General features: G+C 38.2%; 1 protein-coding gene across 1 annotated transcript; it reads left to right on the top strand.

Annotated features, from left to right (window-relative positions):
* The first annotated feature begins 908 nt into the window (after positions 1–908).
* CHMP4C (charged multivesicular body protein 4C) lies at positions 909–26,659 on the top strand. Its single transcript, XM_061171678.1, has 5 exons — positions 909–1,279; positions 19,428–19,605; positions 21,781–21,895; positions 24,887–25,052; positions 25,244–26,659. Exons 1-5 carry the CDS (start codon positions 1,090–1,092, stop codon positions 25,306–25,308), a joined length of 714 nt encoding a protein of 237 aa, XP_061027661.1. The 5' UTR covers positions 909–1,089; the 3' UTR covers positions 25,309–26,659.
* Positions 26,660–27,635: the final 976 nt, after the last annotated feature.

Below are 27,635 nucleotides of genomic sequence, written 5' to 3' on the forward strand. Positions count from 1 at the left end.
ACTTATTGTGGTCCTTTTATCTTAATCAAACTCTTTGCTTGCAGCTCTAATAGATGGGACTGAGATAGTGAGAATGAACAAAATAATGCTGCTTTTCTCTAAGACATTGTCTCCTTTTTGTTACTTAGGTGTCTCTGTAAAGGTATTTGACATAGATCCAAACACAGGCACCCCATTAAAGGCTTTGGTACACTAGCAATCATACTGAAAGCTTCAGATTCCTAATTACAGAACTGAATGCAGCCATCAACACACTCAGAAGTCCTCACATTAGGGAAAGAGATGACCACCGTCTTTCGTCACCTCAAGCCATGTAAGGATGATCTAGAATCCACCCGTGCCAACTGGCAGCCAGGCACACATCAACCTGCCCAGATTCTCCACCTGCGGCAACAAGCCCAGTCAGACCAGCCGTTCTGAGAATGAGCTACTTGCCCACACACCTGCATCACAGTGGCAGACAAATGTCCTGCAAGCCGCTGCCCGCCACACTCCTACCCACGCCATGCGCACCTAGATGAACGCGCCTGAATATTCTTATTCACAAGGACAGAGACCTGACACTGTGCTCACACACGATCACAAACAAAAACACATGTGGAATTATGCATCTTGTTCATCCAGGGCAGCAAGGCGCACTTATTATACACAGGCTTTCATGCCCCGCCCAAGACCCTTGGAACAGTGGTTTGCTTTTCTCTAAGCCATGCCCAAACTAGTCCTTCACCCCCGGGTGCGTGCCCAGCGTGGATAAAACAGCAACTCGGCTGCAGTCCGATCGCTCTTTTCAACTCTTTTCTCCGCCTGAACTCCCGGGGGGCCGGGTGGCGCCGGTCGGCCGCGTCCGACTCCGGTGCCCTCCCCGCCCCTGCCGCGCCACGGGGCGGGGCCCGGCCGGCCGCCAGGAAATGCCCAGGAGAGGGTGTCACCTGGGCAAGCCCGACGGCGTGTTGATTCCCAGGATCGCCGCCTTCCCGGGTCTGGGCCTCCGAGACCCGAGCCCGATCGCGCTCACCTGTTCCCCAGGCGCGGCCCCGGGGAGCCCTGAGACGCTCCCGGGACCGCTGCTCTCCCTTCAACTCCACAGCCATGAGCAAGTTGGGCAAGTTTTTTAAAGGGGGAGGCTCTTCCAAGAGCCGAGCTGCTCCCAGCTGCCAGGAAGCCCTGGCTCGACTTCGGGAGACAGAAGAGATGCTGAGCAAGAAACAAGAGTACCTGGAAAATCGAATCCAGAGGGAGCTCAGCCTGGCCAAGAAGCACGGCACGCAGAATAAACGAGGTAGGCTCGGGGTCTGGCCCCAGTCGTGAACTCTCCCCCTCCTACCTCCAGCCTTTTCCTTGGGGACAGTCCGGTCTGGCCCACAGCACCTGTCCCCCAGGCCACCAGGTGTGCTCCCACGGCCTTTCTAGAAACTGGTAATGACCCCCCAGGGGCCCGGAGTTAGAGCTAAGCAAAGCACAATCCTAGAGGGCAAAATGTAAGGATGCACCACAAATCTCAGTAATCAAGATGAACAATATTTTTATGCAATATTTTAAAAACTCAAAGTTGATACAAAAGCATCCATAATGAACAAAATAGCAATATTTAAAATAAAAACAGGATTGGTATTATTGATTCTTTTCTGTTGCAGCTGGCCCTTATGTGTTCTGCACAGCCCTTCTTTATTTCAAATTCGTTCTGAAATGTGATGTTTTGTTCATCGTGGATGTTTTTTGCATTAATTTTGAATTTCAAAAATATTGCATTGAAATATTATTTATCTTGATTATTGCTTTTTTGGGTGTCCCCTTAAATTTTGCCCCTGGTTTGTCCCACCCTGGTCCAGTCCTGCTGACTCCAATGCTAAATATCAACTTTTCTGCCGTGTGTTTGTATTTTGAATCACACATTTCAACTTGCTTGTAAATCTCCATTGAAGTATATTCTAGTATGTTCTGGTTTCCCTTTTCCTCAGCTGTTGAAGACTTTAGTTGGCTGTTGTGCAGTTGAGCTATTATACCAAAAAAGTAATGTCGGAGAATTAAATATTAATTCTATCACTGGCTTTTGCCACGTGGAAAGATCTTTAAGTCAATAATGATTCTTGGTGCTCCTCCTGCACCTTGAACCCTTTGTTCTTTGCCAGAGTTAATTGGTTTCTTCAGTGTATGGCTCTCTCTATAGAGAACAGATCTAAACAACACCCGTGGCACATATAAAAACCCAGCAAGAAGTTGAAGTGATTTGCTCTTGTAACACAAGTTCAGTGACAGACCCAGAAATAGAAGTGGCAAGTTAGGACTCTGCTCACCACCAAACCCTGAACTTGCATCCTCATGTTGGGCTTCTTGAGTCATAATGAAGCCTTGGGAAGATTTAGTTTGCCCTAAATGACCCTGCCATTGTTTAACAGAGGAAAGGAATCATGTCTCCTGGAGCTGACCTTGAAAATCCTGCTCTTTCCATAAAAATGACATTTGTGCCCATTTACTACGAACAACAAAAAGGCCAAGTTTCATTTTCGTCTGCTCTTGCATGTAACTCTTGTCCACATTAGAGGCTGTTTTAGAGTTAAGTGCTGGTTTCTATTTTTACTTCGTGTCTGAAATATTTTGGGATGTTATTAAATGGCAATTTCTACAGAGAGACTATGCCAATATGACTTGCTAAAAAGCCATTTGTTGTTCTGTTCCTGGGCCTTCCTCTTCAGTTTGATGGGTACTCTGACATTTGCTTAGAGTACCCATCAAGGTACTCTGTCAAGGGTTTTTTTTGTTTTTTTTTGATTTGTTATCCACTTGGATCTGTATGTAGCTTTATCTACAGTGGTTGCTCAGTAAATACTGGCTTAAAAAAAAATCTGAAAAATGAAACGTCTGCTTCTATGAAGTGGCAGAAATATAGATTTGCTTTTAGAAGAAAAGAATGTAAAATAAAAAAAAAAAGAATGTAAAATAATATAATGTTCTTGAGTTGGCAATGCACTAAATAAAGTGTCTACAAGTAGACTTTATAAAGACAACAACAACAACAAAAATAAAGGCAACCCTAATCAGGAACATCAATCTAACTTCCTTAAATCAGAGTAGCTAGAGATGTATCAAGTGCAAATAATCAATTGGTTTCAGAAAAGCTATTTATTTTTCGTCATTTATCCATGGGAACTTCATTGGAGTTAGCCCAAGTCTGGTTCTACAGTGGCCCTGGAAGTAGGAAGAGTCTGGTTAGCATGAGGCCATCTGTAATCTAAACTATGGAAAGAATCCAATCACAGACCATGCATTGGAAACACTGTCAATATCAGCATCTTCCAAATAAACCAAATAACTTCATATACATATGGTTACTGTTTTCCATTAGCCCCCAAGAAATATTTTCACACACATAATAAGGCCAAATATACTTAGTACTAAATGGGTCTTATGCTACACAATGGCAGTGTCAGAATGGCCGTAATTTACCTGATAATCAGAGTGACATATGTATGTGCAGTTAAAGTTTTACTTCTAGAGGTGGTTAGTCAGCTAACATGCTGTCAAGAATATTAGTTGAGTGGCCAGCTAGTATCATATCAGAAAGGGCCACACTCCCAGCCAGTACAAATTCTTCCATGATCTAGTTCTCTACAACAGAAATTTTGACAGTTAGCATTCTCAATGTCAAAAATGGGTTTTATTGGTAAAATGAGTAACTCAAATTAGCATAATAAATGTTAGAAATGGGATCTCACTGGTGAAATTGTGGGTATTCTAAACATGTGGTTTGGCTGAGATAGTTTAGAGATACTTCCTTGCTCCCCACGTAAGAACAGGCGTTAAGAATGTACTAGGTGTATAACTAACAACGTTAGGATGGTACCCGGGGCTTGATCAAATCAGCATAGTGTCCAGTCCTTGGTTCAGGTGGATTTCTGAACTCCCACAGAGCACAGCACTCTGCCAGAGAAGGTCGCTGTTTGTGTTCAGTGAGCCTTTCATATAAGGTGTATTAGACTAAAAGGACATAGAGCTGGGACTTCACTGAGCTCATAAAACAGGTTGAGAAACTGTTTTTTGCCTGCTTGGCCAATGTATGTTTGTTTAATAAGTGTATCTGCAGATCTGAGTCTGAAACTTGCTTTCATTGCAACTTGTAGCAAGGCTGTGCAGTGGTAGCTAATTCTTACTTCAAACCTCTTTGGCAGTTACCATAATCTACCAAAAAAAGCCTGAGTGGGCACCACCAAACTGGTTTTGCAACAGCCATGATATCAAGGCTCTGTTGATCTAAAAGAGGAACAACTGAAGCAAGATCTATAATTTGGTTAAAAACTTGAGAAGAGCAGACATTCTTTAGTGCAGTTTATTCAGATTACTATGATAAAACTCCTGCTTTATATAAGCTAGTAATCTGCTTTGTGGAAAAGCAGACTTTTTTATACGTCACTTAATTTTTTTTCTATTTTTGCTGAGCACTGTCATCTAGAGCAGTTTTCCGTCCTGGCTGTATATGAAAGTTACCTTGATGCCTGCGGGATCCTGCCCTCATAGATTCTAATATAATTGGCTGGGGTGGGGTTTGGGCATCAATATTTTTTAAAGGTGCCCGCAGGTGATTCTGCCCTAGCCAGGGTCAAGGATGAGAAAACTAAATCCATGGTAATGTTAGTGGGGTAGAAATACCATGTCTCTTAGTCTTGCAGTGCTTCCTAACTCTTTTCATATCATGACACCCATGGGCACCGATAATATTTGTATGTGTCACTGGGTTAACCAAGGACCAGCAGCTCGAGGACCCTGGACACCCCAGGCTGGAGGCCTCAGGAGCTGAAGGTATCAACATTTTAGTACATTGCAACTCCCTCCTGCCACACTAGTTGGTGGAACACCTTAGAGGTCACAGTTCTAACCTCTCTTATGAGTTGTTTTTTTTTAATAAAATCTTTAAGAGATGGTCACAGGGATTTGCTTAAGTGTAATATCCCTATTCAGTTTCCGTCAATGTGTAAATATCTGATAGAAAGTAACTTAGTGTTGTAGTCAAGAGCCTGGGCTTCAAAGCAGATAGCCCTGGGTTTGATTCCTGGCCCTGTCCTGCCGCTTAGAAACGGCGTGACTTTAGACCATTTACTTGGCCTGAGTCTCAGTCTCTTCATCTGCATAGTGGTCGTGATAAAGTTGATCCTCAAAGTTGTGATGATTAACGACATTACTGTGTAAAGCCCTCCGTTCAGCGCTTTATAAATATCACCCTTTGTGATAACATAGCATTTTTTTTTTTTTTTTTTTTTAAAGCTGACATCAGTTTCCTAGTAAGATCCACATACTGGCTCAAATTTGTCTTCTGGAATAACACGGAATAAATCTACTCCATCTGTCGTGTGAAGACCTTTCACATAGTTGAGGACAGCAGTCCCTTGCCTGAGTCTCCTGCTCTGCAACCCCACCTCTGTCACTTGCTCAGTTACCCCTTCCTGTGCTGAGGTTTGCTCACCAGGGCAGGTCAGTCAGGGTGAGGCGAGTGAGGCCCTGAGAGTGAGTGCCCCTTGACATCTTCCCCCTCGGTACCGCTCTGCTCTCTCCCCTCACCCTTGTGATGGCCCCGTTGCTTACCTTTTCCCAGGCAGAACAAGAAATCCAAATATGTAACTATGTGAAAAGGGGTGGATCCAGGCTGGAGTTATCACTAGGCCTCAGGCTGTCGGGAAGTGGACTTACGGAGGTGAGAGGCGGAGACAGAGAGGAAGTGAATTTGACCAAAATCCCTCCTCGGTGTCATTTCACAGGATTCCAGTGACAACTCGGAGCTGAGGTCATTCGTTCAACCTCTTTGCCAGGTGTCTGTTTGGTGAAATGAGACCCCAAGGCAGAGAGTCTTGTGTGCATAGCTGGCTCACTTTGAGCCCTGAGGTGTTTGGGGGCAAGGATGAATTTGTTTTCAGAGTCATGATGCAGTTTGGGGCTTCCTTGGAGTCAGGATGTGGGCACAGTCCCACTAGTTTAGCTCAATGTTGGAATCTCTTTGGGCTTTTTATGATAGTTGTCACAGAGCTGAAGTCTGCAATCTCAGACACCGAGGGCCAGAAGAACTGGGTAAAGTGAACCACATCGCTGTCAGCTGGTTGAGTGCCAAACTAGTGAGTGCAAAAGCATGGCTCAGGTAATAGGAGACAGGCACAGCCTGCAGGACCCGGATGGAAGTTCCCCTGGGAGATATCACTTACCTGGCGACCTCTTTTCTTAATAGAATTTCTCAAAATGTGGGCCTCATTTCAGCTGCATCAGAAGCCCTGGAGGATGCTGGTTAAAATGTATACTCAGAAGGACGCCCCTAAAATTTCTAATTTAGGGTTGAGTGTAGAGTTCAGAAACCTGAACTTTGAACAAATAACTCAATGACTCTGATGCAATTTGAGAACCTGTATGTATTATTTAATGGGCCATTAAACTGGGAGGCACTATCTCTGCTCTCCTTTCTTCCTCACCCGTTCTCTTGTTTCTCCTCTCCTCTGTCATCACTCAGATACCCTGATGAGAAATAAACCTCCCGCTGTGTTAATTGCGAAGAAACACTCCCAGAGCTTCTGACAAGTCATCTTATGCACCGGAATTAGTTTTCTTTAGGGAAGTGTATAGGGTACTATGACTCCACAATCGTTGTGCAGGGTCCCAGAGTCCCCCAGTATTCAAATTACAACCAGACATCATAATAGTGTTCTGTTTGCCTCCGATTATCCAACTGTTGTACCACACTCTGTGTATTCTGGGGCCAGGGAAAAGAATTTTATTCCTGGGGCATCCAATACCTGGATCTTATTCTCAGGTCAACTGCCCATTTCTCTTCCGGAAAAGACAGATCAATAGAAATGCGACCCTCCCTCAACCTACACCCTCAATTTCCTCCCTCACCTTGGGAGCTCCCTTCTGGCTTTAACCTCTGGTGGGGGGGTACCTAAAATGTCTGGACCAGTCCTGGGAGCCCTATTCACTTAAACTGTAATTTTAAAACGTCTCACTTTCTTAATACCTCCCTCTCCCCTCTGAGCCCTGGCAAGGATCCAGGGCTTACACCCTCACTCACGCACTTGGGAACTGACGAGCACAGAATGCCTTGGGTTTCTTACCTCTTTTGTTCTGCAGACACAGCCTCAGTTTGTATATGCCTTTTCAGATGCCTTATCAGTTGCTTTTTCTACAACTGGACTTTGAAAGAATTAAAAATCCCAGCCAGATTTACCCTTCCCTCCCTTTTTAAAATCAATATTTTAAACTTGCATTCCATGTTTTACATGTATTTCTATTCAATATCATCTTATTTTCAGTTGCCTTAAAATTAAGATTTTAAAATTCCAATTTCATTGTCTTATATATGAGCCATTTCTTTTGGTTGAATCAGTCACAAATTTATTCAGCTGCCTTTTTTGTTGTTGTTCAAGTATTAAAATGTATTGAATAAGACAGAACCAAGGACAGAAGCTCATGACACGTCACTAGAGACTTCATTCCAGGATCACCTCTGCATGATAGCAATGATGTTTCATGTAAGATTCAGCTAAGGCATGATTACCGGTTTGACACCTCAGCACTCAGTGAGTTCAGTTATTCATCTAGTTATGAATACACCTGACATCTATCTCTAGCCCACACCATCTTATTTCTCTAAGTTTTTTCTCTTTTCCCTAACAATGCCTCAGTATACCTTGCGAATTACATTCCTAAAACCAAACTATATTCACACACCTCTGGTTCACAATGCTGGTTTATGAACTGGTGGTGTGTTAACTTCATCAGATTCACCTGGAAAGCTTTTTAAGATGCCACAGCAGGAGATTCTGTTTCAAGAGATCTAGGATAAGGTTTAGAATTTTGGTACTCATAGCTTTCTGGGTGATTTTGATATGTATAAAGTTAGAAGGCCAGTGGTGGTCCATATTTTTTCTTTGGTCATCATCCAGTAACCCAAAGAAAAGAAACCCATGAGATTAGTTTTTTAACTAAATTTTCAACTTTGTGAACTCGTATTGGCTTCTAGTTACCACTGGCTTCTTTTCTACTTCCTCAGAAGCTAGAGTATAGAGTGTATCTGTTCTAGAATCATTCTTTCAAGTATATGTGGTACAAATTTTGACAGTTTGCTGACCTATCATATTGGGTTGGCCAAAAAGCTCATTCGGGCATGGAAAAACCTGAGCAAACTTTTTGGCTAACCCATAGCTTCTTCTATGAGGGTAATTGGTACTGCTTCTTGTGTTATATAACTTTACATCTAGTTTATTTTTTTCCTTCATGAATTTGGAGCAATAGTATAAATATTGGAACATTCATTTGTTATTATTCTTCATTTAAATTCCACAAAGCTGGAATAGAGCACCATATTTTGGGAAATATTTACATTCAGCAAAAATATAATTTTCCTTGATTTATGCTATGTTGCAGTTTATTGAATCAGTCACAATAAAATAGAATAAGGTAGAAAAGTTACTACTAACACCATGATTATGCCAAAATCATATGATTTATGCGGTTTCAAGAAACTACAACAGGAGATTACTGTGAACTGTCCTCAGATGTACTTAGTATTACTAGTATGTTTCTCAGTATTTAGGGTTACTTATTTCAGATCAGATTTTATTTTCAAGATAACAGAATAAAAAACAACTCAAAACACATAATACTCTAACCTATGTCTATAAGGTAAGGCATCTGAGTTTTAAAGTTTATGATGCTTTGCTTTGGGGGTCAGTTTTGGAAAGGGCATGAATAATCTATTTTGGTATTCAATTTTTGTAATATGCTTAAGTACACGTGAATCTATTTGTGCTCTTAAGGGACAAAATTATCACAATCACTTAAAATATATAGATAATATCGAGGATTTATTTTTTAAAACCACACTCTCCATCCTCTGCTTTAGCAAACTATAGCCAGAACTTAGAGCATATACCAGTAATTTTAGTTTCTCCTACTTTTTCTGACTATAATTTTATAGAAGTTCTAACACATACACAATTGCTCAAAAATTTGCAGAAGGTGAAGGAAAAAAAAATAAAACAAGAGTCTGGAATAAATATAAAGCACATAGTAAGCCATCTCCTGAGTAACTGACTTTCTTGTACCAGAGATTTCAATTACTTACCTCAAACAAGTGGTATTAATAGAGAATTACTTATTGGAAATATTTAGGACTTAGTACGAAGTTTATATGGTCATACTTTAAAGCAGTAAGAGCTCTTAAACCTGGACCAGTGGCTCTCTCAGCCCACTGCTAAGCCCTTTTCTCAAATATTTCTATCTTGCGGGAATTTTCAGTGAGAGAATGGGGAATAGCTAAAGCCCTGCCCATCATCTGCTCTGTGCAGCCTCCAACACCTCTTCTCAATCTAGCAGTCTAGTGACTTAAGTACCAACAGTGTAATTGCTACCCTCAAACAAAACAAACCCAAAAAGGCAAGCAAGGAGGAGTGGTGATTTTAAAAGTATAGGAAAGGAAAAGTTGATTATTCTCTGTTAAAAGTTGGGAATCCTTGTATTAGAAGTTATTTAAAAACTTAAAATTGAATGTCAACCAGTGAGCTTAAATTAGTAAAGTTTACACTTTTATATTGGGCTTACATATGAAGTTAGAGAAATAAAATTGTGCGGCCAAACATTTTGGACATTTCATTCTCTATTTGAGCATGAATTTCTAGTGAAACTTTTTGGTTCTTTCACAGAGCGCTATACGCTGCACAGTCATAATGGGTGTGTCCTCTTTGCTGTAGCAGGAACATTGTTCAACAGGCCTTTCTCAGTGAGCAGTGCTATTTATATTACCATTCTTTTTGTATATTTCATTCATGTAAAATGAAAGTCAGTATAACCTTGGAGTTTGAACAAAGATATTATCTTAACTCAGAACTTCTACTGTGTTGACTGAAGCACGAAAAAAAAGTTATGATTACGTTAAGCCAACTTACACATATTTCAAAGATCATATACACAAGAACTTATGTTTTATCATTTTTTGAGCAGTTTGACAACTTTTATTCATGTAAACTATATTTACGTAAACTATAATATTTGAGTGTTTTTCTCTCACTTACATTTGAAAAACTAAAGAATAGTACATAGAGTTTATCACCAATGTCAAAGTAAACCTTTCTCCAAGAATTTAAGTTAGTAATAGTCACCTTGCGTTGAGGATAAGAATTATGTATTCCTCCAGATTTGTTGGTCATAGAATCTCCAGGGAATAATCATAGAATCATAAGCAGTGGGAGCTAATGGGGGCTCTAGGGGTAAAATTTGTTGGTTCTCAGGAGCACCTACAAGCCATGGGCACAGTAGTTGGAACTATTGGTGCATCATATGAACAAGGAATACTTATTTACAAGTAGAAAATAGAACCACATTACACACACACACACACATATACACATAACACATATATACATATATAGATACATATATACATATACACACATGCACATATAAACACATGCATATACACATATTCATATATACAGACATACACAAAGGTACACACGCAGCATACAAAATTACATCCATAGGTACCTATGTCTACCCTGTAGAATGAAGCATAATCAGCTGTTTCTGAGTTTTTCTATTTAATATTTGCTGGTTTCATGTTCATACTTTTTCCTCTATATTCTAGGCAATAGCAGGCCCATAAAAGTTACCAATTTGTGAGGTTACTAATAGTACTAGTAGGAAGTAGAAAACTTATTCATTCAATTGGTTGTATATTCTGCCTGGTCACTTAACTGGGTCTTTACAAAGAATGTCAAGAAGATTTTAATTAATACATTGGTATAGTGTTCCAATAACAAGTTAATTTTACTTGCCTGGAAGTTGACCTTGGAAGCAATTAATTATGAAAAATAGGAATTTCGGTGGATATTTAAAATGAGTCTTTAATACAGAGTGAAGTAAGTCAGAAAGAGAAAAACAAATATCGTATATTAACGCATATATGTGGAATCTAGAAAAATGGTATAGATGATCTTATTTGCAAAACAGAAATAGAGACACAGACATAGAGAACAAACGTATGGATACTGAGGGGGAAATGGGGGGGGTGGGATGAAATGGGAGATTGGGATTGACACATACACACTACTACGTGTAAAATAGATAACTAATGAGAACCTACTGTATAGTACAGGGAACTATACTCAGTGCTCTGTGGTGACTTAAATGGGAAGAAAATCCAAAAAAGGGGGGATATATGTACATGTATGGATGATTCACTTTGCTATACAGCAGAAATTGACACAGCAGTCTAAAGCAACTATACTCCAATAAAAAAATTTTTTTTATTTTTAAAAAAAGGAAAAAATAAATAAAATGAGTCTTTTATGCAAGAATTTCTTCCTTTTTTGGCAACTCAAGCCTAATAACACTTTTAGGTCATGACCTTCCCCTCTCAGATTTATCTCCTCTATTAATCTCTTGGGTGACATCCTGGCAGTAAGAACTGCCTTATCTCCAAAAGTAAGTGTGAGCTTTTTAGGATGAGGAGAGGAACATCATTTCTGTTGGACAATAACGTCCATTTTCCTTGTCTCTTTCTATCTTTCTGCCGATGGCTGAGGCCACCTCTTTGTAATCCTTTACACTTTATAATATTAATCAATCATTCTTTTTTTTTTTAAACACAAAATTCAGTACAACATTACTGGCTTGCTTACAGCAATATTCCTCTTCCAAATGCCCTTTCCTCAGAATATCTCTTGTTTACTTTCTCCAATCTCATTCCTTTTTTACTGTTTTCTCAAGCATCTGCTTTGCCATTGTATAATCCACTACATCATTTCTGTGGTCTAATCTTCTTTTAGCTTGCTATTTACCCTTTTTAATGACATTTAATATTGGCCAGACCTCTGAAGGTGTGATCTTACTTATAAGTTCCAGCTAGTGTGGCAAACTGGTGTGATTTGCTCTGGTTTCTCAGCCAGAAACTTTACATCATTTAGTAAAGAGTTTTGCAGAAGGGGAGAGGCTCAGGGGCTAGAAGTAATATGTTTCATCATTCATGCTTCTTACTGGGCAGTGTGTGTGAGCATCTGTGTAGACAGTCACCCTGGCTTCATTACCTTCCCTGTGAGGTCTTCCCTCACCCTCCAGAGAGAGTGTAGTGTGTATCCTCTGTGTATCCATTGTGCCTTGTACATGTCTCTTATTATTTTCCTCAATGTCTCCTATGCTACTTGAAGTGAAGGATGTACCTTATACAAGTTGGTATCCATGGAGACAGTTCCTGTAAGATGGTAGGTGCTTAATAAATGCTTGTTGAATGATGAATAAGTGGTTGAATGCCCGTTTTATATTTTGTCTCCTCTGAGATTGTAGCCTTATTTCTTTGCCCCTGCAGTGCCAAACATGTGGTGGATCTCCAGTGCATACCTGTGGAGTGACTGAAATGAATGGATGAAGGATATTTTTAAAAAATGACGAACGCTGGGGAAAATTCATAATGGGTTGGCCCTGGACAAATAAATGAATGTTAGAATTTTCTAATATTTCCCCAGCTGTTTCCAATCTAACCTGTGACTTTGAACAGAAACATTTTGTTTTTATTCCATTTATGGAATGCTCATGGTGATGCTTACTCAGATTGTGTTTTTCGAGAACTATAATGAGTTGCCATAAATAGAACTATTGTTTGATTAATGAAGTGAGTTGTATGTGAGTAAGAACAGGGCTTACGCTGAAGTTTCTCAAATAAAACAACACGATTATGAGACTTCCCAGTTAAAAGCAAAGGAGGACATAACCAATTATGAGTGGCATGTCACTTAAGCACTCTCTGGGATTAATTCTTCCAAGCTTCATCTTTTTAGGCCTTCTCTAGAAATCATCCGTTCCTGGGAGAGAGTAGAGCTGTCATAATTCAGTTTCATATTTCACAGATAGGTTTGTCTGTAGTCACTAGATGTGATGGTTCCTAAAATGTTCTTCCTTTTTTGCCAACTAATAGATGAACAATGCACGGATTTATACACCTTGAACGAGCAAAGAATAACAGATTGACCTTTCCAATCAAGATGCCCTATACATTATCTAAGCAATGAAACGGCAACTCTTTTCTGCTATTTGAAGTTATTTTTCATGGATGACTGAAAGCCTTCCTCCTCTGGCAATGTGGTAAAGTTGCAGAGGGCTAGTTGAATTTTGGTTCAAGTGGGTAATTCTTACGTTTCAGTCCCAGTTCTCAATGGGCTGTATAGTAAGGGCTCTTCGTGTATCCCTTGGCAGCAGTACATACGGGGCATTGTTCTGCAGCTCTGTCGCTGAAGGAACATCACTGTTATACAAAGAGACAAAACCCCTGGAAGTTTCTCCCCCACAAAGGAATACAGTAGATTCCTTTGTTTTAGAAAGAATGTTTTCCAGGTTTCATCAGCTGCCTAAAAGCACATGTAGGAGCTTGGCAGATTGAATTGCACATTCTACGTAGGTTAAATTACACGGCTCGAAAAGTGTCCTTCTTTGCCAAATCAGGAGTGATGCTTTATTTGCAACATTTGTCGAATGTCTTTGAAAAAAATACAGCTGTTTCTTTCCTAAATTGGTTATTAGAAAACAAAGTTAAAGCCTGTCCGTCTCATGGTGGGCCCATGGCATCATCATTTCACATGAGAAACAGCTCACAGGGATACTCCTCACATACACCTCTTGACTCTTTGGAACAGAAGCCTCCGGTCTTAGTGTTTGGGAGAAACATACTGTGCCAGATAGAAGCCACAAGAAGTGTCAGGTGTCCTGGGGCCAGATCCAGCCATGCAGAAATCATCTGTTTTGCTCACACAAGGTTTTTTTTGAAAAATGTAGCTCAGCTTTTAAATTTGAAGGATTTGGGATGCAAATCCAGATCTCTTGCTTCTTTTGATCGTGTGGAAGGCTGGGCGTGCAGTCTGCATGGCAGCCAAGGACTGGAGCCCAGTGGTGTTGCTTCCATAGATCAGGCTTAATCTCTCCTGGTCTCCAGAGTTCCCACTTCTTCCTGTTGGCTCTTTGATACTGGAGCCAGTGTCCACGGCCATTTATCGTCACTCTTGCACTATTTTTTATTGTTATAATAGAGGAATATTCCTCTATCTCTTTCTCACAGGTGAGAAAACAAAGAAGGCCTTTCCCTTTAACCTCTCTCTCCTTCACTTACTTTCATTACCTGCTTCCTCCTTCAGAGTTTAGGTCTCTGATTCAGGCCAATGTGTAGTTTGCGGTATGGAGATAATAGTGTAAGTTGAAATCTCACATCTTGGTGAATTTTTAAATTTCTCCCAACTATTTTGAAGGGCAGAAACCATATGTTAATATAGGCATTCAAAATTGTGTCCAGACCAGAACTTGTTATTATTATTTCAGCTGCGCCATGCGGCTTGTGGGATCTTAGTTCCCCGACCAGGGATTGAACCTGGGCCCTTGGCAGTGAGAGCACAGAGTCCTAACCACTAGACTGCCAGGGAATTCCCAGAACTTATTGTTATTAATAAAAAATATTGGCAAGGTTGGGCATTACATCATGTGGCTCCCATCATATGGTTCTGAAATCTTGTGAAGAAGATGATGATAATGATGAAGGTTTCTAATATTTAGTAATCACTCACTATGTGCCAGACTAATTTCTTTACATTTGTTATTTCATTTAATCTTTAACAATCACATGAGTTATATTCACATTTTCCAATAAGCAGCTATGTAAGGCCACGTAGCAGTGGGTAGATGGAGCCTAGATTTGAAAGGAAACCTGACTCCAGGGTACAATGTTCTATTGTCATCTTCTAGGTGTTATTTTTATTGTTATTATTATTGTTCAACTGAGGGAGCATCATTTAAGGAGAGTTAAGGTCACATTCCTTAATAATAATAATAATAAGGTTATTACTCACAGTTTTTAATTGGTAGAGGTAAGATTAAAACGCAGTACTAGTGACTCCAAAGCCCCATCTTTTATACCAAATAGTATTTTTCAATTTACAGAAAGTAATCTAAAATTAATTCTTACTAGGAAGCGTGGTATATTTTTTTAATGAAAAGTTTAAAAAATTCTCAAAAAAAAAAAAAAAAGAAAATACTTTTGGGTCAATGGGTATAGTTAGGTTGCAAATAAGTATGGACACTGAACCAGCCTGAGATAGGAAAGAGACGGACTTTGAACCTTCCACCTCTGGGTATGTTGGGTGGAGATGTGTATTTGGAGTTTAGCTTCTTAGGATACTCTGCGGTATAGTATTATGCACTGTACCACTGAAATGCAGAGCCGTTTTGTAATATTATGTTCCTGTTATGGTGAGTTAGGGTGAAAAAACAGGTAACTTGTTGCTCGGAGGTCTCAGAAATAAGATATGCAATCCCATTAATGAATGACTGTTACATAAATCACTATTATTAATAGAAATAATATCTAGTTGCTCAGTCTCTACTGTGTTCAGGTACTTTATAAGGTGGTTTCCATAAATTATCCCTAGTTCTTAGAACAATCACCCTGCCTCTTGGGGATTATGTCCTCATTTCCAGAACAGCAAACTGAAGCTCAGAGAAGGAAAGTGACTTATCCAAGAAGGAAAGTGACTTATCCAAGAATATACATCTATTAAGTCATGGAAGAAAAATTTACACTCTGACTTTGAAGGCCATACTCTTTCTGTTATACCATGCTGTCAAGGTGCACAAAATTATCAAATTTTTTCATCTAGTATTCATTCATCTTATCTTCTCTAAAATGGACCGGTAATAGTATTTACTCTTGTAGCTTTTTGTGAGAGTTAATGATATAAATCACATAATGCACATAAAGCACTTAACACCAGTTTGGCGTCTAGCAAATGCTCAGTAAACATCAGTTTTTGTTATGTACAGTATTTTGTTGGTCATGTGCCAGGAACTGGGCCAGGTGCTGGGGAAACAGATGAATAGGATTCTGTATCTTTCCATAAAGGGCTTATAATTAGTGTAGGGGAGATGGAGTAGAATACATTTTACAAAAATTATAATCCAATGTAATAAATGTCATAGTGGGTGTGGATCTCCAGGCAGAGTGATAGCACAGAAGGTCAGCTGGTCGTATTCCTGCGTTCAGGAGAAAACCCTCACACAGCTCTGGTCATTCACATGAAGAGCCTCTCCACAGTGATATTGTATGATATTGTAGAAAGGCCTTTGTGCCAGATTTTTTTTTATTTTTTATTTTTTTTTAGTTCTTTCCTAAAGGACAGATTAAATAAATAAATAAAAGCTGTTATTTAAATTAAGTGTTAGTGCTATTCAGCAAGGACTGAAATTGTGGTGTTGCACCTGGGGAGGGAAGTAGAGCAGAACCGAGTTGACCCTGGACCTTCACAGTGGGCAGAAAGGGGCGGGGAAAGAAAGTTACCACTCATGAGGGAAATATAGAAAAGTGATCCACACCTAAAAAGCGTTTCTTTGGCAACTGTAAGAATCCCCAGCCTGTCTGCTTCCTCCCTGCCCTTGGAAGGAAGCCTGCCTGTTGGCATGCCCCACCTGCTTCTATAGAGCTCTGGGCAGCCTTCTCTTTCAAGAGAGAGACCTCATGGAGAAACACTCATGTAACTACGATTTCAACAGTTATTTACACTGTTAAACTACAGTGTTCCCTGGCTTATTTTCTTACTATTACTTTTTGTATCCTATATTGTCCTTTCTTGGATTTTTAAAAGAAATTTTCTGGAGTAAAAGTATTTTTTTTGGAAACAGTGCATAGATATAAATTCTCTAAATGCCTGTAGGTCTAAAAATGACTTCATTTTGTTTCAGACTTAAATAATAGTTTGGATTTTTACAGAATTCTAGCTTCAAAACATTTCAAAAAATTTAAGACACTATTCCATTGCTGTTGAATAGCCAGTATTTCAAACATTTGATAATAATATCAGTCTCATTCCTTTGTAGATAATCTCTTTGCTTGTTTCTCCTCTGGAACATTTAAGATTTTCTTTTTTTACCTTGGAGTTACAAAATTTCATTAGTATAGGTCTAGGCATGTGCCTTTTATTTTTTGCTTTTCCCATCTAAGTGTTCAGTGAGTATTTTTATTCTGAAGAATCGTCTTCCTTCAGCTTGGGGAAACCGTATTCTTTAATTTCTTTATTACTTCTTTCCCCACCGTTGTTTCTATTTTCTTCTGAAATCGTTATTTATTCTTGTATTATTATCCACAGTCCCCCTGAAACATTCTTTCTCTTTTGAAATCCTTGTAAGACGGATGTTGGATTCCTTGGCTCTGTCCGCCAATATATTAACTTATCTCTCTTTTCATTCTATGTTCTGGGAGAATTCCTTAACTTTATATTCCAGATCACTAATTTAGTCATCAGTTATATTTATTCTACTTTTTAACATTTTAGTTTATTTTTTTAGTTATGTTTTTAATTTCTAAGATTTTTTTCTTGTTTTCTAGTTGCTCGTTTTTATGGAAGCCCATTCTTGTCTTATAACACAATAGCCTCTTGATCTCCCTGAAGATACTAACACAAGTTTTGTTTTTAACATATTCTATTTCCTACATTATCTCTCTTCTCTTGGGTTCATGACAATGTAGGATACAAGAAGCAATAGTAAGAAAATAAGCCAGCAAGCTCTGTTAGTTTAGTGTAAATAACTGTTGAAATTGTGTCTATGAAACTTACTGCACTTAAGAAATGTTTCCTTAAATATTGAAAGAATAATTTAAAAAACTGGTAATCATCTGGAACTAATAAAAGCGAGATTATTTCAATCAAATACTGTGGGGTTTGGGGTGATAAGACAATCTTGTTTGGGGACAATACATTTTATAGATACTGATTAATTATAGATTCTGATTTATTTTCAACATGGATAGAAAACTTAAGTTTAATTATATGTGTATATTTTAAATACAAGGGTATCCATTAGAATAATTTAGTATATATAACTATCCCACAATTAAAGGGGAATAAAATGGACAAATGAAAATTGATCAATCTGTATAAAGACAAGAAAGCAAAAAGAAAATAAAAATCACAGCAAACAGAAAACACAATAAATATGATAGTAAAAAGACCATACTAGATGATATATCAGTTATTACAATAAATGAGAATAACTTAAAAACTTACATTAAAAGTTGGAGACTATCTGAATGGTTAAAAATAATCACACACGTTAAACACTCAAATATATGCTATCTGTAATAGGCAATATCAAAAAAGAGCAAATTAAAAACAATTTTGAAATTGAGGTCCACATAAAATTATTACAGGCAAATTGTAATAAAAAGAAAGCTGAAAGATTAATTTTATATTAAACATTAATATACAAAATATAAATTTTAATATATAAATATTAACTTTATATTAAATATTAATTTAATAGAAAACAAAATGGAATTTGAAGCAAAGGTTAAATAGAGATCAACTAATATTGCTTCATAGATCATTAATAAAATCCAGCAGGAAAGTCTAATGGCTAGAAGTCTTCACACACCAAACAAAAAGCATTGGAATAAATATACTGAATCTGTTGGAAGTACAAGAAGAAATTGACCAAAACCATTAGAAAAGAGCCTTCCCTCAGAAATCTCTGTTGCAATAACTAACATGTTTCACTCTGAAACCATAAAAATATTTGAGTTCTTTTGTCAATTCCATTTAATTATCTTCATATTAGCATGCTGCTGCTGCTGTTTTCCTGCATTCTCACTAAATGCCTTATCAAAACTCACATTTTAGGGCCTATTTTTCGGGGTGCCTTCCAAGGTGCCATAGTCAAAAGAACTCTCTTAGTGTTGTGATTTTTTGAAAGAAGCACTTAAGATTTTGCTAAGTGTTAATGGGAGGGTATTTGGATACCATTTCTCTGAAGGCACCAGTCTTTTCCCTCACCAGTATGCCATCTAATCCTTGAGAATGACTCTACAGTGTTGATTTTATGGACACTTATGATTAGATGTAACCTTACTGATCATCTCATAGTCACTTCAGACCAAGACACGCTTGGCATCCTAGGCTTTGTACTGTCACTCACTGACTACCTTCAAGCAAGTCATATAACTTCTCTGGGTCTCAATTAACTTGTCTTTGAAATAAGAAAATAGGGCTAGAATAGATAGTCCTTAAAATTCTTTCTTTCTCTAAAGTTTTATTTTTCTTATTACGTGATATTTACTTCTATTTTATCTATTCTTTTTCTAAAATCCAATATTAACAGAAACACTTCTGTGGTATATTTTATAGACTATGAAATTTTGACTTTTCATCTTCTGACACTTGGCAGATCTTCAGAAGAATAACAAAATATTTAAGGAAGCAGTAGTTGGTACAAGCAACTGAAAGGATAGATGCTACCCTTTAGTTTTTTTATTTGGTCTCCTCTTTGGTTTCAACAATACTGATTCCATGGTTGGTGCTGAGTAAACATCTCAGCAAGTGTCTTGAGTGAGTGATTGGCTCTCTCCTTATAAATGTGGCTTCTCCCTTATTTAGCTGCATTACAGGCACTAAAGAGAAAGAAGAGGTTTGAGAAGCAGCTCACTCAGATTGATGGCACACTTTCTACCATTGAGTTCCAGAGAGAAGCCTTGGAAAACTCACACACCAACACGGAAGTGTTAAGGAACATGGGCATTGCAGCAAAAGCCATGAAAGCAGTTCATGAAAACATGTGAGTGACTTTAGTCTCCCTCTGAGCCATAAATTCCCTCAGTGCTTTGGAAGTATATGATGATCTGCGCAGGAATGGGCTTACTCATTTGAGACTCTTTGACATGTTGGAATGGAATGTTCCCACAGAGAAAGAGCAGAAGTAATATTGTCAAAATAAAAAAAAGACCATGAAAAAATAAAGGACATTCGTTTTTCCCTTAATGTTTCCCAGTAGCCTCACTATTGTTTGACACTCCACCTGCAAATATTTTCATTCTATAATTTTAAAAAGGCTTAAATGTTAATATCTGTGAAGGTGTTAGAACTAATACAATAGTGGTTGTCAAATTTTGGGGGGCTCAAAAATCACTACTAATGAGAACACAGATGCCCAAGCTCCTTCAAGAAAAGTAAGGATTGCACCTTTTTGTTTTTAACCAAGCTCCCCAGGTGATTCTGATACTAACCAATGTTTGAGAACCATTGACATACAATAATAGATAAAAGCATGGATTTGGGGTCAGGTTTTCTGGGTTATAATCCCAGATCCTGCTGACTGTCCTTGGGCAAATTACTTTGCCTCTCCCTGAGTCAGTTTCCTTATCTGTAAACTGGAGATAATAATAGTACTTACCTCATGTGGTTATTGTGAAATTCAATGAGATACAAGATATACTGCACTTAGGATTTCCTGGCACAAAGTAAGCGCTCAGTAATCTATATTCATAGTGGTAGTGGGGCTAACAATTTGCTTTATATTCACACTGAGAATCAGTGTCTGGGACCTAATCCTTTTCCAAAGTTAAATATCATAGTGAAGTTTGGACCAAAGGTACACAAGGGCAAAGAGTGACTGAGGGATGTAGAGAAGCTTCCATGGATGGGAAAAGGCGGGAGAGAGAGAGGCTGGGGTCAGTGAAGACATCTTTGCTAACATTTTCTTGCCTTGATAATCAATTGACAGTTAGCCATCATTTTCACAGCTTCTGAGACATCATTCAATTCATTATCAGAGTCACAGTTCTATATTGTTGCTGTAAGCTGGGTGCTAAAATGTATTACAAAATCATAGTTTTTCTCTCCGGGTAGTTTAGCAGCAGTGTCCCTGGATGTTCCTTTTGAGAAAAATTCACTCCCAGACCCAAACTTTAGCTGTACCTTTCTCATATGATTTTCAAATAAATAATCCTTGTATATTTGGTATAAATATAAGAATTGGAAATAAGGGGTGATAGGAGGATGGCAAAGTATTCTTTTTGATTACTACATGAAATTATGTCAAAATACTCAGCTTTTCCCATACATAGAGTCTGGAAAACTTGTAAAAGATTTATTCCACTGGGAATCAAAATTTCGGTGTTAATTGCTTAATAATGAGGAAAATTGTCACTTCTCTGGTATCCAATCAGTTTGGCCTAGCTTCAGAGTTGGAGGAATGATTCAGAGACAAGGTACTGGAGAGGCAGCTCAGATGCTGGCATTCGGACACTGGCAGCTTCGGTGGGTGGTTGGAGGCCAGTGGGACTTGGGTGCTAGAAACTGTCTTGAAAGCAGCTGTCCGTCCTGGGCCTGTGATTCCTTTGCTGAAGTTGCTGATTCTTCTGAGGGCTTCATAGGCCTAATCCTGCTCTCATCGGTAATCTCTCAGACCATCAGCAGCTATGGGAAAGTTCTCAGGGAACCAGGACCTCAGACATACTAGGCAGTCTAGAAAATAGATCTCTAGTTCCAGAGTTCACCTTCTACAAGAAGCTGCCCTGATAGCAGCTGCTGAGAGCTGCCCGAGTTTATCTTAGTCACAGTGGCCCTTGGTGGCCCATGGTACCACTTCCTGCAGAGTTAATACATAGCAGCATATATTTAAATTTTACATATGCCCTACCAGACAAAATTTCAAAATGGGTCTACAAATATTGTTAGTTATCAAATAATTTGCCCTCTAGTGACTCCCAAATGTAATGGCTATCAATTTAATTTAATTTACATAATTTAAAATATATGTACATATAAAGAATTATTAATTTTTTTGAAATGCAAATTCTTAAAGTTGATAAGTCTTATCACCTGGAATGTTTACTATCCTACTGAAATAACTAAGAGTTTATATTAAATTGACTCATTTTTCTAATTTATATCTAAATTCATAATTTTAAAGTAAAATTCTAAACTATTTCAATAAAATATTATTTCCAAGGGATCTGAACAAAATAGATGATTTGATGCAAGAGATCACAGAGCAACAGGATATTGCCCAAGAAATCTCAGAAGCGTTTTCTCAACGAGTTGGATTTGGCGATAACTTTGATGAGGTGGGTGACACTGTGTAAAGAATGGAGTATTGTGGCAGCTAAAAAAGACAGCTTCCCACCATATGGGGCAAGCAGGTTTCCTTACACATTTCCTTAAATATCATTAAAGAATAAATTTCTTGAAAAGTACCTGTCTTAAGAGGGAAATGAAGTGTTGGTAGCTCTGATTTAAAGGAAAGATTAATATAGTTTGGCAAATAGCCCCCTAATTAAGTTTTCAGCTATTAAGGAAAAGCAGCATGAGATTATGTAAAGTTAGTGACTTTTAATGGTTGAAGCCTAAAGCCCCATTACGAAAAATTGAGTGCTCGCACATCTGGGCAAAACAAAGCAGACTGTGTCACTCTGCAAGAAACAGACAGATCATGCTCATGTTAAATTAGAGGTTAGGCTGCCTCTGTTCATTACTTAGGCTATGAAACAAAATAACTGTGGAGTGACATTATTAACACACACATTCCATTGAGATTAATCAGTCCAATAATACAGACTATAATTATAATGGTGGTGTCTGCACTGTGAATTTCAATTGTTCTACACAAAGTACACACAAATTTTGAAACATTTCCAATTCTCAGATTAGCATGGCAAAGAATCTGACTTCCTACGTTCATGTAGTGTTAAAAATGGTACATCTAATAATTAAGATGTAGTTCCACAGAATCCTTGAAAGTGAGAATTGGGTGTCAACAGCTTTTTTATTCTAGTTTTGTTTTATTTTATTTTATCTTTCTCCATTCTACTTTCTTTTTTTTAAATTGAAGTATAGTTGATTTACAATGTTGTGTTAGTTTCAGGTGCACAGCAACGTGATTCAGTTATACATACACATATATCTATTTTTTTTTAGATTCTTTTCTCTTATAGGTTATTACAAAATATTGAGTGCTGTCCCCTGTGCTATACAGTAGGTCCTTTTTGGTTGTCTATTTCATATACAGTAGTGTGTATACGTTAATCCCAAACTCCTAATTTATTCCTCGCCCCCCACTACTTTCCCCTTTGGTAACCATAAATTTGTTTTCTATTTGTTGTCTGTTCGTCTGTTTCTTCAATAGCTTTTTAAAATGGTATAGACCAGGGGTTGGAAAAATGTGGCTTTCAGGCCAAATCCTCCCCAAGTTCTGTTTTTGTATGGCCTGTTGAACAAGATGGTTTTTATATGTTTAAAAGATTGCAGAAAACAACAGCAGCAGTGACAATAGCAACAAAGAAGGCTACGAGACAGAGACCATATGCGGTCTGCAAAGCCAAAAATATTGCTGTCTGGTCCTTTCCAGAGAAAGTTTGCCTATCCCTGGTTAGACTAACAAGCACCTAATGAGTGCACTATGACATGGTGGAAAGAGCTCTGGGCTCATTAGGACATCTGGGTTCTGCCATTTGTTACTAAACTTTGTGTAAGTCCCTTTACTTTTCTGACCCTTAGTTTTCTCATTTATAAATGAAAATGACCGGATCCCTAGACTATCTCTAAAGTTTCTTAAATTCTAAAATTCTTTTATCAATGAATAAATAAGTGTATGGTACCTGAAGTCTGAAAATGATGGAGATGATGATTATTCTGTCACCACATATTTGCTAAAGAAAATATCAATATCTTTTCAGTGCTGTTGGTAACCATCAAGCACTATTGGCAATTCTGGGCATACATTCAGTGTAGGATAGTGTGTTCTGCTACTACTACATTTGCTATATTTGTTCTTAATTGTTTTGTGAGCAGAAATAGGATATCAGAGTATTCATGCTGAAGGTACATTATTCATTCAGCCTGTGGGGCACCATAAAGCCCACAACTACACTGACCACACTATTTCACATGGCCTCATGCTATACATTTTCATGTTTATTTCCTTTTCATGAGGTAGATATAATGGTGGTCAGACAGTCATTCAGCTTACTGCATGTCTGATACATGGTGACTTGATCGAATGCTGTGGTTGGCTTAAGGATCTCCACTCTTGGCCCATAGTATTGTTACTCTCATTTTAATATAGAATAATTATTTGTTTCTGTGCCTTTCTCCTACATTCAGTATGCTCCTTAAATGTAGGGACTGTTGTTTGTACTTTGTCTCCCCAGCCCTGAGTTCAGCCAGGAGTGAGCTCTCAGTAAATTTGTTCTATGATGAATAAATGAAGAAATCTCCTTGGTCGAATATAAGAGTGTCTTAGGTCATTTCTAATAATGACAACCTCAGAATTCTAATGATGACAAATTTAGTTTTGACTCCCAACTTCTCTCAGGGGGGTTGGACTCAACCTGAGGACACTTGGAGCCAGTTAGACATGAACTATTCATCTCAAGTTATCTCTTATCTGTCATAAGGTGACTTTTACCCTTAAAGCCTCAAACTAGACTTGCCTCTCTAAGGTTCTTGGGACAGAGAATAGTTTAGGATTAAACCAGACTCTCTGGGGCTATTGCTAAAAGAAAGAAATACAGTGTACCTACCTTGAATTGAAGCTTTCTTAACTAAGACACACAGCATGATATTTACTAGTTTTGGTAATTTGACAAAGGAACAATAATATCTTTGATTCTTTTTACTTTTGGTATGTTATGGTTTTGCTATACCTGTTGTTTTATTTCAGTAGCATTAGCCCAAATGAAAATATTTATTTCCTCTAGTTAAAGTCTCACAGATTCTTAATTCTTAACAGTAGAAAATAAAAGATACATTGGAAAAATGACAGGCAAGGTGTAAATTTCCCAGAAACTGTGGAGGTTATATATTCAGCTAGCACAAATTACTTGAAAAACTGTTGACTGAAGTATTATAAGATTAACTACAACAAATTTGCACAACCCCAAATATTCATATTTTAATTATTGCTCAGTGTTGCAAAAAAGACTTAGTCTTAAAATAAATATTCCATTTCACTGGGTTCTCACATATCAATTGGGTAGCAGATGTTCTTGTTATTATGTTTGAGGAAACCCACTTCTTGAAACATTAACTCCCTAATTCTTTCTTTTTCCTCTGTTCAGGATGAGCTGATGGCAGAACTTGAGGAACTGGAGCAGGAAGAATTAAATAAGAAGATGGCAAATATCCGACTTCCAAATGTGCCTTCCTCCTCCCTCCCAGCACAGCCAGACAGAGTACCAGGTCGCATGTCAAGCACGTCCTCCTCTGCACATCGATCCCGAGCAGGTCTGTTCCCCACCTCAACCACCTGTGGTCAAATAATTACCTGAAATAATAGCCAGGCCTATCCCTTTTAGCACTTATTTTTCATTTCATAAAATATACCTTTTAATACATAATTCATACCTGTTTTCTGTGCTGAAAGTGTGAATGTCACCAATTACTAATTTTTATCCATTTTTGTTTGTTTGTTTCAGCATCTTCCAGGAGGGCAGAAGAAGAGGATGATGATATCAAACAATTGGCAGCTTGGGCCACTTAAAACAGAATGTTTGGACACCGAAATTAATGAACTGTACATAAGACACAAAAAATGTTTTTGCCAAATATAGAAGTTAACAAAGATTCTGTTTTATATTTATACTGGATGAATAATTGTCTTTTAAGCCTCATAGGTAAAAGTTAAAAAAGGAGTCATGTGTAGATTTAGGGTCCGGGATGGAATGGGACTTCCTGGTAGCATTTTGGAGGATCTCTCCATACTGATGGGAGGGGGCATTCTACCTTGTTCACTATTGTATTATTTCCAGTCCTGGCACATAGTTGGTACTCTCTATATATTTGTTGAAAGAAAACTGAATTCTATGAACATATAAAACATATAACAGTTTATAAGCAACTTAAGAGTGATGTGTTTAGGAAAGATGGGGAAAGTAACTTTCTTTCCTATGAGAATGCAAGTTTGCTGTGTGTATCCATGTTGTAGCCCAGGATGAATGTATAAGAAACGTATCTCATAGGAGACACGTTTGTAGAGAAGTCTTGTGTGAGTCTATACATAAGTAGTTTCACTTGAGTTTTGCAGTTTAAAATCTTAAAGGAGTTTTAATTGACATTTATTATGCCAATTAAGCTTGGAATGGGACAATGGATGCATTTCCCAAAATGTCTGAAACCACTAACAGCTTACACTGCTGAGCGAGAATCTCCTGGGTGTAATTCAGTCACTTAGGGGGCTGCATTAACATTCCCAGTCCATTATGATGCTGTTATGGCTTCAGCATGCTAAATGTGTGAATATTCATTCTTTTCTGTTTTGTGCTCTCTTGTACATTTATTTATACTTTACATCATATTCCTTGTAAATATGTAAAAATATAGGAAATTAAAAGTATATCTTGAATAAAGTTTTGGCCATAATGATTTTTAAGTGAAAGTACAACATTAGGTATTGTCCATAATGGTTCATAGACCATAAAATGACAAATGTCATTATAGAAAATGATCTAGTAATTCCCCACATTTGCTTAGGGAATACAAGGTCTAATGGGATGGAAAAAACACTAGACCTGGAGGTCGGAGTTCTGGATTCCATCTCCTGCTCTGACACTAACACAGTACAACTAGGCAAGTCATAAACTCTTGTGTCTTGCCTTTGTGTCTTCACTGGGAAATCTAAGGGTTGGACTTGATGATGTCTAATGGTTCCATCTTGCCACAGGCCTTTTGCACATGCTGTTTTTTCTTAGCAGTCTTCCCACCCTCCACAACACAGATACCACATCTTACTTATTCCTTAAATCTTAGAGTGTCCTTTGTTTTGGTAAACTTTTCCTGATTGCACAGACTAAATCAAGTCTCCCTGTTATATGCTTTTGTAGCACTCTGCTTTCTCTCCTATCATCTATCATGGTTTATGTTGCATATTTACTTGAATAATCACTTTATTATTATTCTTCCCTGCTGGGCTGTGGTAATTTGAGGTCATGGACTGTATCTCTTCCAGTTCAATCCCACTGTGTATCTCTGCACAGTCCCTCACATACAGTTGGCATTTAATAAAGATTTGTTAAATGAATGACTATTAAGTTTTTACATCTTTTGGGTCCCGATAGAATAACAGGAACTGGATGTACCTTCTACCATCAAATAACTAGAAAATTGGACAAAATATATGAAACAACAGTTTCCAGACAGTTGACAGCAGGCAGCGCTAGACTGTGATTCTTGAGAGGGAAACAAATGAAACGAGTACTTCCAGTCCCAGCTCACTGCCTTCACAGAGCCTGGCGGTCTTACCAAGTGGAGGAAATCTATGGGGGAAATTCCTGGAAAGGAGGTTGCTGCAGAGAGAAAGAGAGAGAGAGAGAGAGCATGCTGGAGATCTGCAGAGAGGTCTCTTCAAGTCTTTGGTTCAGAATTGATCTGTATACATGTATGAAGAAATTACTGAGGACAGGAAGGACCACTGGAAAGAAGCAGGCAGATCAGTCCCCAGAGCTCACACAGGGCTAGGAGTAGTTTGTGTTCCCACTAGCCATAGGGGAAAGACCTCCTACTACAGGGGCATCAGATTGAGTCCTTAGAAGGATATTGTCTCACTAGTGAGGTCAAATTATGCCTAGACTAAAGGCTGTTCTGTGCTCACCCTAAAAAGCTTAAAAACAAGCTTCAAAAGGATGAAATGATTCCAAGTAACTTACCTGCATCCCAGAACAAAACCCCCCAATGCTTAAAGGAATATAAAAGCTAATAAGTACCAACAAAAAAACAACTAAAATAAAACTGGCACCCAACAGCATAAAATTCACGAAGTCTGGCATCCAATAAAAAATTTTCAGGAGTGCAAAGAAGCAGGAAAATACAACC

The sequence above is a fragment of the Eubalaena glacialis genome, chromosome 17, assembly GCF_028564815.1.
Source record: "Eubalaena glacialis isolate mEubGla1 chromosome 17, mEubGla1.1.hap2.+ XY, whole genome shotgun sequence".
Classification (NCBI taxonomy): Eukaryota; Metazoa; Chordata; class Mammalia; order Artiodactyla; family Balaenidae; genus Eubalaena; species Eubalaena glacialis.